The 15569-nt window shown below is 35.8% G+C and overlaps 1 protein-coding gene across 1 annotated transcript; it reads right to left on the reverse strand.

Annotated features, from left to right (window-relative positions):
* Positions 1-89: 89 nt before the first annotated feature.
* Positions 90-15169, reverse strand: LOC127643110 (prominin-2-like). The gene is made up of 25 exons (XM_052125686.1): positions 15072-15169; positions 14479-14715; positions 14112-14158; positions 13625-13836; positions 13137-13257; positions 12195-12258; positions 10725-10814; positions 10257-10447; positions 9954-10022; positions 9797-9860; positions 9533-9683; positions 9200-9358; positions 8969-9092; positions 8665-8879; positions 8044-8128; positions 7065-7211; positions 6910-6981; positions 6737-6826; positions 6344-6397; positions 6096-6176; positions 2812-2880; positions 2344-2433; positions 2069-2169; positions 1692-1773; positions 90-1407 (listed from the first exon to the last, which is right to left on the reverse strand). Exons 2-25 carry the CDS (start codon positions 14690-14692, stop codon positions 1399-1401), a joined length of 2601 nt encoding a protein of 866 aa, XP_051981646.1. The 5' UTR covers positions 14693-14715; positions 15072-15169; the 3' UTR covers positions 90-1398.
* Positions 15170-15569: the final 400 nt, after the last annotated feature.

The raw sequence follows: 15569 nt of genomic DNA on the forward strand, positions 1-15569 counted from the left end.
ATTCTTTCTTTTTGGCTCATGTGTGCTTGTCTGAATCTGCTACTACTTTCTATGTCATGTGTATCTACTGTGCTGATTTTGCTTGTCATAGATTAGATCAGAATCAGCTTTATTGCCAAGTATGCTTACACATACAAGGAATTTGTCTAGGTGACAGGAGCTTCCAGTCAACAACAATACAAACAATACCAAAAACAGCAGCAAGACATAGGTAATTAAAAACAAAAAAGAACACAAAATAAATAATTATACATACGTACATACACTCACCTTCATACATACCCACATACACACACGTAGTGCAAATCTATTACAATCTATATATAAAGAACAAAAACAGTATATTATGTACAGAGCAATGTAAGTAATGGCAGAAGTGGATATGTTGGATAATAAAAATAGAATTAGACTGTGTATTGCACATAATTATTGCTCAATGGGGCAATTTAATTGTTCATTAGATGGATGGCCTGAGGGAAAAAACTGTTCCTGTGTCTGACGGTTGGAGATGTTGGAGCAGAAAGCCCAGAACTAGTTTCAAAACTAGACTCAGATTAATGTTAGGCATTTGTTTTTGTTTTTTTGCATCTGCTGTTCACACATATAAATTTTTAGCCAGACTCCAATATCTTGTCTGAGCTGAGAAGATGTCTCAAAACAGATTTGGGAGTCCATCACCCAGCTCTGGTATTTAGTGTAGTGAAGTGACTTTCACAAAGTTATACAGTATTTGCTATGGTCTCCCATTTACCTCTATAGAAGACAGTGTATCCATCTGTAGTTTACGTCCGTGTCCCAAATTCCAAAATGTGAAAAGTGTCCATTATGGTGTGTAACATAGTAACCCATTTACTTGAGGGATATGAATGATTGTGGTCTACTGCCATCTAGGGATATGATACGAAGGGATACAAAGATTTTCTATAGCTCATATAGTCAAGCTAATGCTAAATTAATTCAATACAACAATATGAGGCTTTGCAATGTGCAATAATTGTCTTTTTTTTGTTATAGCTTATTTTGTATGTTTAATTATTTTAAGAAAAAGAAAATGACCTCATATGACACAAAAAACATGAACAAAGTTCAAAGGAACCCACTGAAGTTGTATGTAGACCATTAATTCATACTTTCACAACCCAAAAACATGTAGAAGGACAAAGGACATTTTTATGTATCATACTGAATAGTGTCTACAGAAATAGCAATATTAGTTGCAGTGAACAAAATGTGTTGTTTTCTCATTCCTGTGTAACCTCATAATGTTTTGGTGGCAATTTTATTTTGCTTTTAAGTGTTTCCTTCATCCTATACTTTTGCAGTGCAATTCTGTACATTTTTAAGATTCATCAAAGTTCATCCATAAATTAGATGTTGGATTTGATGTTCTCAATATCTTCATCCTTCCTGTATTTCCAAGGAGCATAATGAAATGGAAATTTAGAGAAAGTTCAAAAAGCATCTCTCACCCAGTAATGGTTATTTGTACTAGGTTAAATCTCAAATAATATACTAAAAGTCTTTGATCTCATCTATGGTGTTAAAAATATTACTATGGTACTTCTTTGATGATAAGTACACAAACTATGAATTCATGAAACTATCACAGACATGATATCAGACTTGTGTTTTACATGTTTCTTGGTGAGGCAATAAATAGAGGACATTTGCAATGAAGAAAGAAACACTACCTCCATATAATCCTTTGTCTTGTAGCTTGTAGGTTGAGTTTCTGTATTGAAGATATCCTCTGGCACATAGAATAGTGCTTTACTGCATTTTAGATAGATGAGATAAACAGTGAACAACAGCACCCTGTTATACACAATGTAACTTGAACAAAAATGTATCTTTTATTTGAATAATATTGCTTTAGAACTGATCCATAGATGCTAACATATGTTAAAGTTACTATAATACTTAAAATGGACAAAAACTCCAAAAATATTCAGATATTTACATTAATTTATATTATATAGTAATTATTCAGAGATACCAATTTGCACTGATCATAATGTTAAAACATTTGGAGATAGGTAATGTGGTTTAAAATTTTCATTTGTCTTACTTGCTGGGCAGAAGCTCTAATAATCTAGATGTGAATATGCAAAAGATCACACCAAGAACCAGGCATGCACAGCACCATCCAAGACAGAGCCAGAATGCATTCTTCAAAGCAAGATATAAACAGGACAATACTGTCAAGAGTGCAAGATCATGCATAAATGGTTTAACATGAAACTTCATGTAAAAAGTCACATGTACACTGAGACTACACATTATAAAGTTTGTTGGTCTACTACTACATCATAACATTTTCTGCATCTGTTGAAATTCACTCACCCAAGGATCAATCACATTCTCACAGGTTGCTGTGTATACATTGCTCAGAGACACAGAGAGCCACTGACAATCCAGAACTTCTGATATAATCTAGAATGTGAAGAATACAAATAATGCTAAATAAAGTTTAAAACAGCACCAGAATCATCTGATATAACTTTAATGGCAATGGCTTGAAATCAGTCTTTCACCTAGATTACATGAATTAAAGCTAAATTAATTAACCATACCAAACTGCACAATTCCTCATGAACATGGTTTTTAACACAAATAGCAAAAACAAACATGAGTGAAAAACCAGCACAGAGGTTTATTTTGGTAATTTACATGTTTTCATTATTTAGATTCTCCGTACAGTCATGTGACCATAATGCATGCAAAATGTCAGCTGCATTGATTTATAGTTGCTGCCCATGTCACCCATGCCTAAATCTGCCATTGAGTTAAGAGTTTTGTCCAACTACTTACCGCATGTCTAACCCAGTTCATGTAGTGTTGTAGTAGCTCCTCTGCCTTGTTCATTGCACACAAAGACACCTACCAGAGAAGTAAAAGCATCTGAATTACAGTTGGCCTGAACAGGAGCAGCAATCATAATAAATGAGAGACACATCATCCCTGTCCCATGAAAACAAATAATGGCATATGACATCTTGTCTATTACCACAGAAAGCAATTGCAGCTCGTCCCTCGGTCTATGGTGCAAGGCATTTCGAGTTATTTAAACAAGTGTAGGACTTTAAGTGCACCAGTACTTGAGAGATGAGATGAGGGTTGGCGCTGTTTTGGCGGCACTTGATATCATTAGTCATATATACAGTGTATATATATATATATATATATATATATATATATATATATATATATATATATATAGAGCTCTGGATAAAATTTAGACCACTGCAAAATTATCACTTTCTCTGGATTTACTATTTATAGGTATGTGTTTTAGTAAAATGCACATTTTTGTTTTATTCTATAAAGTACTTACATTTATCCCAAATTCTATACAGAAATATTGTCAATTAAAGCATTTATTTGCAGAAAATGGTCAAAATAACAAAAAAGATGCAATGTTTTCAGAAAACAAGTGCTTATTCATTTTTTTAACAACACAATACAAACGTTTTAACTTAGAGTTCAGAAATCAACATATTTGCTGGAATAAACCTGATTTTCAAACAAAGACAAATCTGCCCAATCCCAGCCTTGCTGATGCACCCCCAGATCATCACCGATCCTCCACCAAATTTCACAGTGGGTGTGAGACACTGTGGCTTGAAGGCCTCTCAGGGCCATATCATACTCTTGCTCTTGTGATATTGCTGAAGTATGCAGTAAATTATATATATATATATATATACACACTCACACACACAGTACTGTGCAAACATTTTAGGCACTTGTGAAAAATGTTGCATAGTGAGGATTTCTTCACAAATAATGCAATAAATTGTTTTCATTGATCAGATCAAAGTCCAGTAAACATAAAAAATCTAAATCAATATTTGGTTTGACCACCTTTGCATTCAAAATAGCACCAACTCTGCTATGTACACCTGGACACAGTTTTCCTTGTTTTTGGCAGATAGCTTCTTGGACAATATGCCACAGTTCTTCTATCTATTTAGGCTGTCAATTACTTCTGTCTCTTCTGTAATCCCAGGCTGACTCGAAGTACAGTGGTGGGCTCTGTGGGAGCCATGCCATCTGTTGCAGGTCTCCCTGTTCTTCTATTTTATTCTAATCAATTTGCAAAACGTTTGTCTTTTACACATTAAAACAATTTACGCAATTAAATCGCAATGCCCCCCTGACCATAATATGGAAGATTCCTGAGAAATGCAAGCTAGTACCACCTGTTTACTCCAGAGGGCAGTATGTGAAATTTCAGCTGTGTGGCAACATGCAGTTTATACAGTGAAGAAAACAATTCAGTAGGCAGAACAACACAGACATGCGTTACACTCTTGCGTTCAAAACACTTGGAGTGCAAATCCGAACTAAGGGATCTCAAGATATGTTTATAGATTGAGTATTAAACTATATTTAACTTGACACAGTGACCTAAGCATTTTATGTTTATGACGCGACGCAATGCACCAGAGACACTACACAAGCATGTCTGACGCAGGTGTTCATTGACGGGTCCTTAAACAAGCCCTCATAATAAATCTCGAACTGATTGACAAATTCACTTGTGAAATGGATTGCTGTGAACTGTATGCCAATGATTGACTTATGATCAATAATATGGTAGTAAACAATACATTGTATTCTAAAGCCGCTTTTTGTATTGTCTTATCAATGATTAAATCTTCTGCCACAAGAATGTAATCACATATATGATGGATGGATGGATATATATATCCATCCATCCATCCATCCATCTTCAACCGCTTATCCGAAGTCGGGTCGCGGGGGCAGCTGCTCCAGCAGGGGGCCCCAAACTTCCCTATCCCGAGCCACATTAACCAGCTCTGACTGGGGGACCCCGAGGCGTTCCCAGGCCAGTGTGGAGATGTAATCTCTCCACCTAATCCTGGGTCTTCCCCGCGGCCTCCTCCCAGCTGGACGTGCCTGAAACACCTCCCTAGGGAGACAGCCAGGGGGCATCCTTACCAGATGCCCAAACCACCTCAACTGACTCCTTTCGACGCAAAGGAGCAGCGGCTCTACTCCGAGCTCCTCACGGATGACTGAGCTCCTCACCCTATCTCTAAGGGAGAAGCCCGCCACCCTTCTGAGGAAGCCCATTGCGGCCGCTTGTACTCGTGACCTAGTTCTTTCGGTCATGACCCAGCCTTCATGACCATAGGTGAGGGTAGGAACAAAAATTGACCGGTAGATCGAGAGCTTTGCCTTTCGGCTCAGCTCTCTTTTCGTGACAACGGTGCGATAGAGCGAGTGCAATACCGCCCCCGCTGCCCCGATTCTCCGGCCAACCTCCCACTCCATTGTCCTGTCACTCGTGAACAAGACCCCGAGGTACTTGAAGTCCTTCACTTGGGGCAATACCTCCTTCCCTACCTGGAGTACGCACTCCATTGGTTTCCTGCTGAGATTATGGACGTATTTCTTAATTCCAGCAAGGTGCAGACATGTAAAATATTTATGTCTTCCTGTGTTATACAGAACCCAGGCTGGACTGGCTGGTGTTCGCTGTCCTTTTCTGCATATCGCTACGCCATATATATATATATATATATATATATATATATATATATATATATATATATATATAATTTTAAATATTTAAAGATTACTATGTATAATTATTTCATCATTATATATTGAACTATTGTTATATGAGGGGCTTTCTCAGCAAATATTTGTATATGCGATTAAATGAGATTAATTAATCGGGACACCATGTAATTAATTAGATAAAAAAATGTAATCGATTGACAGCCCTAATATATATATATATATATATATATATATATATATATATATATATATATATATATATACAGTATATACACTGTTGGCCAAAAGTTTGAAATAATGTATAGATTTTGCTGTTACGGAAGGAAATTGGTATTTTACTTCACCAAAGTGGCATTCAACTGACCACAAAGTATAGTCGGGACATTACTGATGTAAAAAACAGAAATATCAATTTCCTTCCGTGTGTGTGTGTGTATGTGTGTTGGTTTGTTATACTGTATATTCACATGTTCAATGTTATTTTATTATTCATTTAGTTTGATGTAAGGGAACATTATTTCACATGTTTAAAACTGACTTACATTAGCTATGATGTAAGAACCCTCATTATGAAGAGCAGCTTGAGTCTCACTGGTGTACTGTAGGGTATTATTAGCATTGGTCTGAAAAATAAGCAGCAGTTCAAATAAAAATATAGGCTCTATCCACAAGGTAACAATCAAATATTGTCTCACAGCTATGTTAAACCAACAACCAAAAATGACCATAAAGACTATAACTGAAGTGACACTGATTTCTGAGACATTTAGATCCTCCTTTATAAATGTACCTTGTAGTCTTGACTAATGATAGTAAGTGCCTCCACACTAGAGTTCATCCTGCTCTATAAACAGAGAGAGAGAGAGAGAGATGTTCAGAACAGATTCAGATATTTGGTCTCGACCCAGTGGCTCTGTTTGTTTCTGAACAAAATTGCTAAATGCATTTAATAAAATGCAACTGGCCATGTAATTGTATATAGTTTAAAAAAGTAAATAGGCTTTTTAACTTATAAAAGGGGTGAATATGATACAGACTATTATGCATTAAGTTATGCTACTGTGTTGGGTCGCCACTTGATCTCCACTGTAAAATCTCAGTCCTGAAGTAAAATCAAGTGAGATCCACAGTATTAAAAAACAGAAATCTGAAATCATTTAAAGAAGAACCATAAGAGACATACTCTGTCTGTGTTCTGCTCCTGAACCACTGCATTGAGGTATCTGGCATGATTCGCTTCTCTTTGCATATCATCCCTGATTGCTTCATTTTCCTGCAGAAAACAACGGCAAACACACTAACGTTCATTCTGCATTCTTGAAGCATAAAATGCTGCCTTTCTGCAATCATACTCACAGGAAGTGCTGCTACTGTGTCCAGTTCATCTGCAAAAGCTGCTAGATCTCTCTTCACCACAGATTTACTCATCTGAGAAACGGGAAAACCGCATTAATGTTCAGACTCATACATATTAATATGCACATACACATACTAACATATAGTACACATACCAACACTTCGAGTCCATCGTAGTTGATTGTGTCCAGGCCACTGTCTCGAAAGCTCTGAACAGCATATCTTCCATCTTCAGGCAGAAGAGTGGTACTGTCAAGGTCTATAGAAAAATCCTGCAACGTACTCTCAAAGCTTTCTAAGTACTGCAGGGCCAACAGACAGAAAATGTATCTAGAAAACATCTTAACAAAAGTTCAATACAAACAATACTGTAAATCAATTAACAAATATAAAAAACAAGTTTTAGGCGCTGTTTCAGAAAAACATTTGTCTTAAGATGGGTATTTATATATTCAGCTTTAGTTTGTCAATAGGAAAGATTAGAATAAAAGAACAGGGTGTTCTGCAAGAGATGGAATTGCCCCCACTGAACATCGAGTCAGTCTGTGATTACATGAAGAGACAGAAGCAATTGAAACAGCCTAAATAGATAGAAGAACTGTGGCAAATTCTCCAAGAAGCTTGGTACATCCTATCTGACAACAACCAAGAAATACTGAGTCCAGGTGTACCTAAGTTAATTGGTGCTGTTTTAAAGGCAAAGGTGGCCACACCAAATATTGATTTAGCTTTTTTTTATGTTTGCTGGACTATGATAATTGATAAATGAAAACTATTTATTTCATTATTTTTGAAGACATTCTTACTATGCAAAATTTTTCACAATTGCCTAAAATTTTGCACAGTACTGTACAGGGCTGGACTGGCAATCTGGCATACCGGGCATTTTATCGGTGAGCCGATGCATTTTGGGGCCAATCAGGGGTGGAATGGCCATCGGGAGAACCGAGCGGGCCGGTGGGTCTGCCGTGAAACATGCTTAATGGGCCGCGATAAGCTAAAATGAGCCGTTGCATTATGCAGAATGGACCACAAAATGGAGCAGTGATATGCAGAAAAGGACAGCAAACACCAGCCAGTCCAGCCTTGGTTCTGTATAACACAGGAAGACATAAATATTTTACATGTCTGCACCTTGCTGGAATTAAGAAATACGTCCATACTGAAGACTTCATCCATATGCATGTTGTAGAACATGGACCTTCCTGCTCTGCAGCCACTGTTTTGCACACAAATAACAACCAGAAATTGTGTTGTGCATCAACTACCCTAATAGGCTATTCAAAATGTTTTGTCAGGTATTCTAGAAAATGTGTTTTATTTGGTAATTTCTAAATGCTGCTTTTATTCAAGTAATAAAACAAATTGTACATGACTAAATTAACCTGACTTCATTAGGTTACACAAATGTTAGTAAATAGATTCTTAAAGGGATAGTTCATTCAAAAATGAAAATTCTGTTATTATTTGCTCATCATCATGTTGTTCCAAACCTTTTTTTCTATCATGAAACAAAAAAGGTTAGCCTCAGTCCCCATTCAATTTCATTTTATAGGAAAGAAATTCCACAAAAGTGAAGGCTAACATTCTGCAAAACATCTCCTTTTGTGTACCATGGAAGAAAGAACATCTAATGGGTTTGGAACGACATGAGCGTGGGTAAATAATGACATAATTTTAAATTTTCTGTTAAGTATACTTTTATGGAAGCAACTGCATGTTACCACTTTTCATAGTGTATAGAACCTCACTTACTGGTATATCTCTGAAGTATTGATATTTAGCTTGGGCAAAGTGTCATTTGTGGTCCCATTTGCAGTCTGTATTATGTTGAACGTTTGCATTGTTGAGGCGTCAGTTGTGGTAAGTGAATGTTTTTGATGGGTGGTGTTTCTATTGGAGGCATGAATGGCATTGAACTCTGTGGTAGTGTTTAAACTGATGAAGAGATTCTCCTGTGTGTCCAAGAACTGTGCAAGAACAATAAAGCAATATGATCGGTTGTGGGTCAGTAGTCTAATGCAATGGTAGTGTTTGTCAATATTTGTGCTCGTAATACCTCAAAAATCTTCCCACTGGTCCAAGCCTTGCAGCCTAGTGTGTAAGTATTTCCTCCAAAGAAAAGAGTGATGAAGACCATGATTATGAAGAGCCAAGAAAAGATGAATATCATACCAGCAGCTCTAAAACAAATTAAAACTGCAGTTTCTGGGTTGTGCACATGCTCTAGAAAAAGTGAATGCTCTATCTTTGCCATGTGATAAATCACATTATGAATAACATTGCTTACACCCTGAGCAGGTAGATGGCTGACAGTCTCAGTTGGTTGTTCAGGTACACAGGGTAAACAGCGGGAAAGAAAATCAGAGGAACACAAATAGCCAGTCCAGCAAACATCAGCAATACTATGATCAGAACCAGGGTGCAGAACACCACTGATAATGACCACCTATGATAAAAATGGAAGCAGGTTATGTCTCATTTCATAAACATGACCTATCTTGTCCGTCTGTCTGTCTGTCTGTCTGTCTGTGTATCTATCTGTCTGTCTGTCTGTCTGTCTGTCTGTATTGAACTAACCTAAATGTCTTTTTTGTAGTGTTTTGTGAACTTGAATCCTTACCTGATATACTCATAGTATTTGATGTTCCCGTGGTATCTGTTTAGTATTGAAAGCACATCAGATGCAGTGGTTGAGAGTGAGTTTAGAGACGGAATCTGGTCACTGCTGTTTTCAAACAAATCCCTCATCTCATTTAAGTCAGCAACCAGTGCTACAGTACAGGTGACAACAATATGTACATCAGGACATTTTCAAAGGTTTTGTTGCTGGAAAACTTCACAAAGAAACAGCAGGCAAATATATTGAATAGACGTTTGAATTTACCTGCGATTTTTGGTGCAGTCTGAGAAATGTAATTTTGAGGGATGGAGTAAAATGATGAATTAGCCTGAAATAGTGAGCAAAACAACAATGGGTCAACATCAGCTTATGTACAGTAATGTGCTGGTTAACTTCACATGTCAATCGCATTCTGTCGTACCTGCTCCACCAGACCCTCCAGTGCAGATACAGAACTCAAGTGTTGCAGCTGTTCATCCAAATTAGGAATCTATACAGGATTCAAATGAACAACATAGCTTAACTGTGGGCAGGACTGGAAACATATTATTAGATTAACTGGTGGTCATAATAACTGGCTCCAAATGTTATTTTCTTAAACAATTTTGATCCACATGTACCTACAGCATGTTATGAAGTAATGACAGTCTTCATAAACATTTTCACAACCCCCAATAATATATTCGGTGTCATTTCCTTCATATTTACTCCCAAGGACTCATACCAGGTAATAATTTGCATCTGACTCCAGATCGGTGCCTTCCAGGATCTCACAGCTTTGTGAGCAATTGTTCTTGAGACTGTGCAACCTGCTCTGCAACCACTGCAGTTCAGACTCCAGATAGCTGTGGCGTGTCTGCATGGATATTCTTGTTTCTTCAAAGATCTGAAGACTACCCTGTGCTCTAGAGGCATCTAAACTCACAGGAGAAAATAAAAATCAAATTGCATATTCTGCATCCTATATTTTACATTCTAAATTTCATATCCTATATACAAAACAATTTTGTTTTATCTGAAAAGCATATTTATATTTATTTATATTAATCGTTGACATTGTTTGTTGTTGCATTAAGTTTTATCTTCACAGGAAGTAAGGGGCCAAGCTAAAATTGTTAATTAGAAGATGTTGTCCACGTACATTTAGTCATGCAGTGTATTCTGTTTTTAAGATAAAGGTGGTGATACATACCTTGAATAGTGTGAGCAATGTGAAAGAGAGCGTTATTAACTTGGGTATTAAAAGATGACACGATTGTTGAACCAAACAAATTCCCCATCCCTGAAAAAACAAGACAAAACTTCTGACGATGTGCTGCCGGCAATGTTAAAGGTGCAGTATGTAAGATTCAGAAACCCTTGTTATTAATGACATCTGTGGCCATTATGTGAACTGCAGCCAGCTACATGCTGCTCACACTTGTGCACACACTCCATAGGGACGCGAGAATCGACCAAAACAATGACGTAACATACACTGAGAGACTGAACGTGATTCACCGACATCATGGTGACAGATGAGGTAGCCTAATTAAAATTACACAGTTATAATTGTTTTACTACAAACTTTGAGACTGTATATTATATTTGACTCTCCAGTGCCGGAACAGTGTGGATATAGGTCTGACTATGCGAGACTGTAGTTAGAAGTAATCACTTTCTTTGCATGATATATTGACTGCATTTTTTGCATACATTGATAGCCTATGTCGACATTAGCTAGCTAGCCAGCTAATTGATAAAATAGCTTTTAGCTAAATTTGTTGGATGATGACAGTAGTTGTTTATAAAATAGACTGTATATTATAAATATGTTGACACAATTCAGTATTGATGTGATTCCATCACAACTGTCGATTTGATATATCTTTGTGCTATTGTTTTATAACAACAGAATGTATATATTTTCTGTATAACAAAGTTACGTTACACTAATGAATTGGTCTTTTTGCATTATATTGAACATTGTCTAGCATTCATTTCATGTGATATTGTAGTTTACCTTGCTGAATAATTACAGATTCACATTGATTATGACAGTTACTGTGCAGGCAAGATCAAGTTAGCTAAATTACACAGATCAATCCTTATGGCACTATATTTCACAGTCTTTGCAGTTTTGTAAGCTTACCTGTCCAATAAGAAGAATGACAATTCATGGTCGGTTTTGATCCCCAAAACCGAACGAAGGTCCCTCCAGGAATCAAATGCCCTGCCGATATTCACTCTAGTTTTCGCTCGATCACGTTCCCCCTTAGCCAGACGGGATTCAGTAGATACATTTTTTTAGAGATTTATTTATTTATTTTGGCTTACTCTTGAGTTTGTGTAGGAATCGATGTTGTGCTGGAAGCCGGGGATTACATCTCTAAGATAATGTTATCTAGTGTTGCAGTTTGTTGTCGCTATTGAATAGCGGAAGAGAAGCACTGAAGCAAGGCTCTCGGGAGCACGCATAAATGTCACATCCTTTGGATTTTCCCGGCAAAAACGACCCGCTCCCTTCCCCAGAAAATCAGTATACAGGCTTTGATAGGCAATCTAGGAAGTCCGGGAAGGTCTCCTTTTTGAAGTTGCGTCAAAAAGCCGCTCACACATTGGCAAAATTGTTTTTTTTACATATTTCACTTTTAAGCATGATACCATTGTATCTCATTCTTACCTTCTAAGTCTCTTGTGATCTCTTCTTGAGGAACCGAGAACTGCTTGATAATAATGTTTATTTTCTGAAAAGGGAAAATAAAAAAATAATAAGGAATGGTTTCAATATTAAATTATTGCTGATGAAGAACCTTCTAATATCCAGGGTTGGAGAGAAACGGAATACATGTAATGGGAATACTTATTCAAAATACAAAATATAAGTACCTGTATTCCACTACATTTACAATTTAAATCATTGGTAATCAGAAAACAGTTACATTCAAAAAGTACTTTGGTTACTGAAGAGATTACTTTGCATTGTATTGTCATTTGTTTAGTTTAATATTTAGTCCTTTCAGATGGAAAACATTTATACATATAAATGATGTGATCAAGAGCATTTGAACAGCGGTGAAACACTTTCTTATGATGTGTTACATTCATACTGCAGACAGAGAAGAAGAAATAGAAATAAACCTTGTGTAAATTGTAATATTTACGCTAAGCTAAAATGTTATTTCTAGCCATTTTACATGCACACGTTACCTGGCACGATCTTATTCTTTTATCAAGAAAATTCACGTTAGAGCAAAATTTCTTTTTTTCTAATAAGACCTTTGATATTAGGGCAAAAATCATATTCTTGATAATAATGTTTGTATTGTTTCCTGTAAAAATATTTTAAAAAAATCATTAAAACAAGATCAGTTGGATTCATCTTGTTTTAGAAACAACACTGCATAATATATTTAGGTTTTTCAGTTTTTATAGTCAAAACAAGTGAAAAACTCTACCAGTGCTGAAGAAGTAATCCAAAGTATTTAGAATATGCTACTGACCTTGAGTAATATAATGGAATACGTTACAAATTACATTTTAGAGCATATGTTCTGTAATCTGTAGTGGAATACATTTAAAAAATAACCCTCCCAACCCTGCTAATATCTGAGATTTGTCATACCTTCTGGATTGATTTAAATGCATTCTCAGCATATCTGATGTCATTTCTCAGGTGATTCAAACTGGGACTCATGTTTTCATGTACTCTGTTGTTGGTGGTAAATGTCAAAAATATTCCTACCCTTTAGTCAAAGCAGACAAATGGAAAAACGCATTGGTAAATGTCATGCCAAAATTTCAATTAATTGAATTTTGTTTTTAAGTGACATCTATACTGTATGTAAATATGCACACTGTTTGAATGCCCTTTGAATACCGTATATTATACACAGTTGGCTTTCCTTGAAGGGATAGTTTCCATCAAACACAAAAAGAATGATAGCCTTGGTCACATTCACTTATGTTTATTGGTGACTGAGGCTAACAGTCTGCACAACATCTCCTTTTGTGTCCCATGAAAGAAAGTCAAATGGTTAGTAATGTTCATTTTTGGGTGAACTATCCCTTTAACAGTAATGAATGTCTGAGAATGTGTTATTTAATTCTTACAGCAAAAGGACAGCTACGATGGACAGGCATGTTATCACTGTAATATCCTTTTTGTACCATGGCGATGACAGGGGTGATGACCTGTCAATCACTGCAACAGTACTGCGATGGAAAAAATTCCATGCAAGCACTCCACCCACAATTGGCATAATCAACAGGTACAGAACAACCAGAATGAGGCAAACAATGTACCCGGCCTCATACTGTACAATCTGTGGAGACAGCAGGAACAATTATTTATTTACAAATATTTAAAGATCTGCAGATTATTTATTTTGTCATTCCAATTGTCATTACCAATATATGTTGACAGAAAAGTGACACAATCATGATGGAATATGAAATAATGCATTGACAAATTGACAAATATTAATGTGAACCAACTTGTTATGAAAGGCGTGTTCAGTGGCCTGTTTTCATTTGTGGTCTAAAACTGGTTTATCAAGTTAAAATGCAATACAATCAGTCCCTGGAAACCATTGATTACCTGTGACATTTTTTGTTTTTCATTCTTTGATGCCCAAGACGCTATATCTGGAGTTGATCAGAGAAGCACATTTTCATATATTATTATTTTGCAGCATTAATATATGAGATCATTTTTGATACAGAAATTAATGTAGGAAATTGCTGGTATTTGAAGAAGTCCTACATCGACAAAAAAATTATTGAGAAGTTACTAATTTGTCTCATATAAAATCTTATTTACTTCTTTATTTAACATTTTCTCTGTTGGGTTTCTGTAGCAATTATGTAAAATGGTAAAATGTGCTCTCATATTTTCAAATGAGAGGGTGGATAAAAAAAAAAAAGAAAAAAGTACTGTATATTAATTTCCATAAGATAGTACTCACCTAATGGAAATTCGTTTGGCTGCACAGCCCCAAGAAACAAGCGTGCAAAATTGTACAAAGGCTCCAGAGAATCATAAGAATGGGAAATGGGAAATCCAGAGGTCCGGGTAATGTTTACATAATGAGGATCAGTGTAATTTGGGCAGGATTTTGTCAAACCAGCACAGCTCAGGAAAGACACCAATACCAATGTGCTTATTCTCTGTAGGACCATTTTGAACTGTGCAAGTGATCCCTCTGAGATTAAGACAAGACCGTTCAGTTAAACACAGTCAAAACGCTCTACTCTTTTTCATAGAGCTAGTGCATAATATATATTTATATACATATATACATTATATATGTCTATACTGTATAGTAATATTATTTATCTCAATGATTACATTTTATTATTAAAATCTTGTGTGTCCAAAGTAATCAGTATATTTTTATTATGTACATGGTACATGATACGTACATGGTACATGATTAAGATAATAAATATTTCAGATAAAATTTAGGAGATGAATGGTTGAGAATGCATATTGTTATTAGGGTTGTGATGCATGTGCATAAAGATTAAAAGAAGAATAAAATAAAAATATGCTACATACCTTCTCAAATTTAAGATCTCATAAGTTAAGTCTTCATTGAGTTTCTCTCTCTCCAGCACTTACATACCTTCTAGAATCTTTATGACTAATGTTGTCTTTTGCATTTGAAGAGCACATATTAGGAGCAGTTCAGAACCAGATTGACGGGTCTTTTAAATCTCCTAACCACGTCCTCCATAGTTTTAGCCATAAATGCGTTGAGTTAATGCGGTATTAATAATAAATGTTATACCCTTTCTTATATGCTTAAATTAGAACTTTCCTGATTTTATGATAAGAAAATACATCTTTTATATGTTAAAATATATATATTTTTTTCGATTATTTGTCTCCTTTATTTTATTTATATATACATTTTGGGTGGTTTATACGGGGTTTTCTTTTTCTTCCTTCACCTGTATCCTACTTGTTCTTATGACTCAATGATTGTATTCATAAAAAGTTTTGATCTTATTGAAAATGTATATAGAAACAAATCCACAGTTTAGCACCACTGTT

This window comes from Xyrauchen texanus, chromosome 4 (assembly GCF_025860055.1).
Source record: "Xyrauchen texanus isolate HMW12.3.18 chromosome 4, RBS_HiC_50CHRs, whole genome shotgun sequence".
Classification (NCBI taxonomy): domain Eukaryota; kingdom Metazoa; phylum Chordata; class Actinopteri; order Cypriniformes; family Catostomidae; genus Xyrauchen; species Xyrauchen texanus.

Bases quoted from the DNA above. Each gene is read 5' to 3' on its own strand.
- LOC127643110 (XM_052125686.1), bottom strand. From the start codon at position 14,692: ATGGTCCTACAGAGAATAAGCACATTGGTATTGGTGTCTTTCCTGAGC. The intron at 10,448-10,724 runs GTATGTATCACC...CTGTGAGTTTAG, and splicing joins CATTGCTCACACTATTCAAG to ATGCCTCTAGAGCACAGGGT. The intron at 9,684-9,796 runs GTAAATTCAAAC...CCTGTACTGTAG, and splicing joins GACTGCACCAAAAATCGCAG to CACTGGTTGCTGACTTAAAT.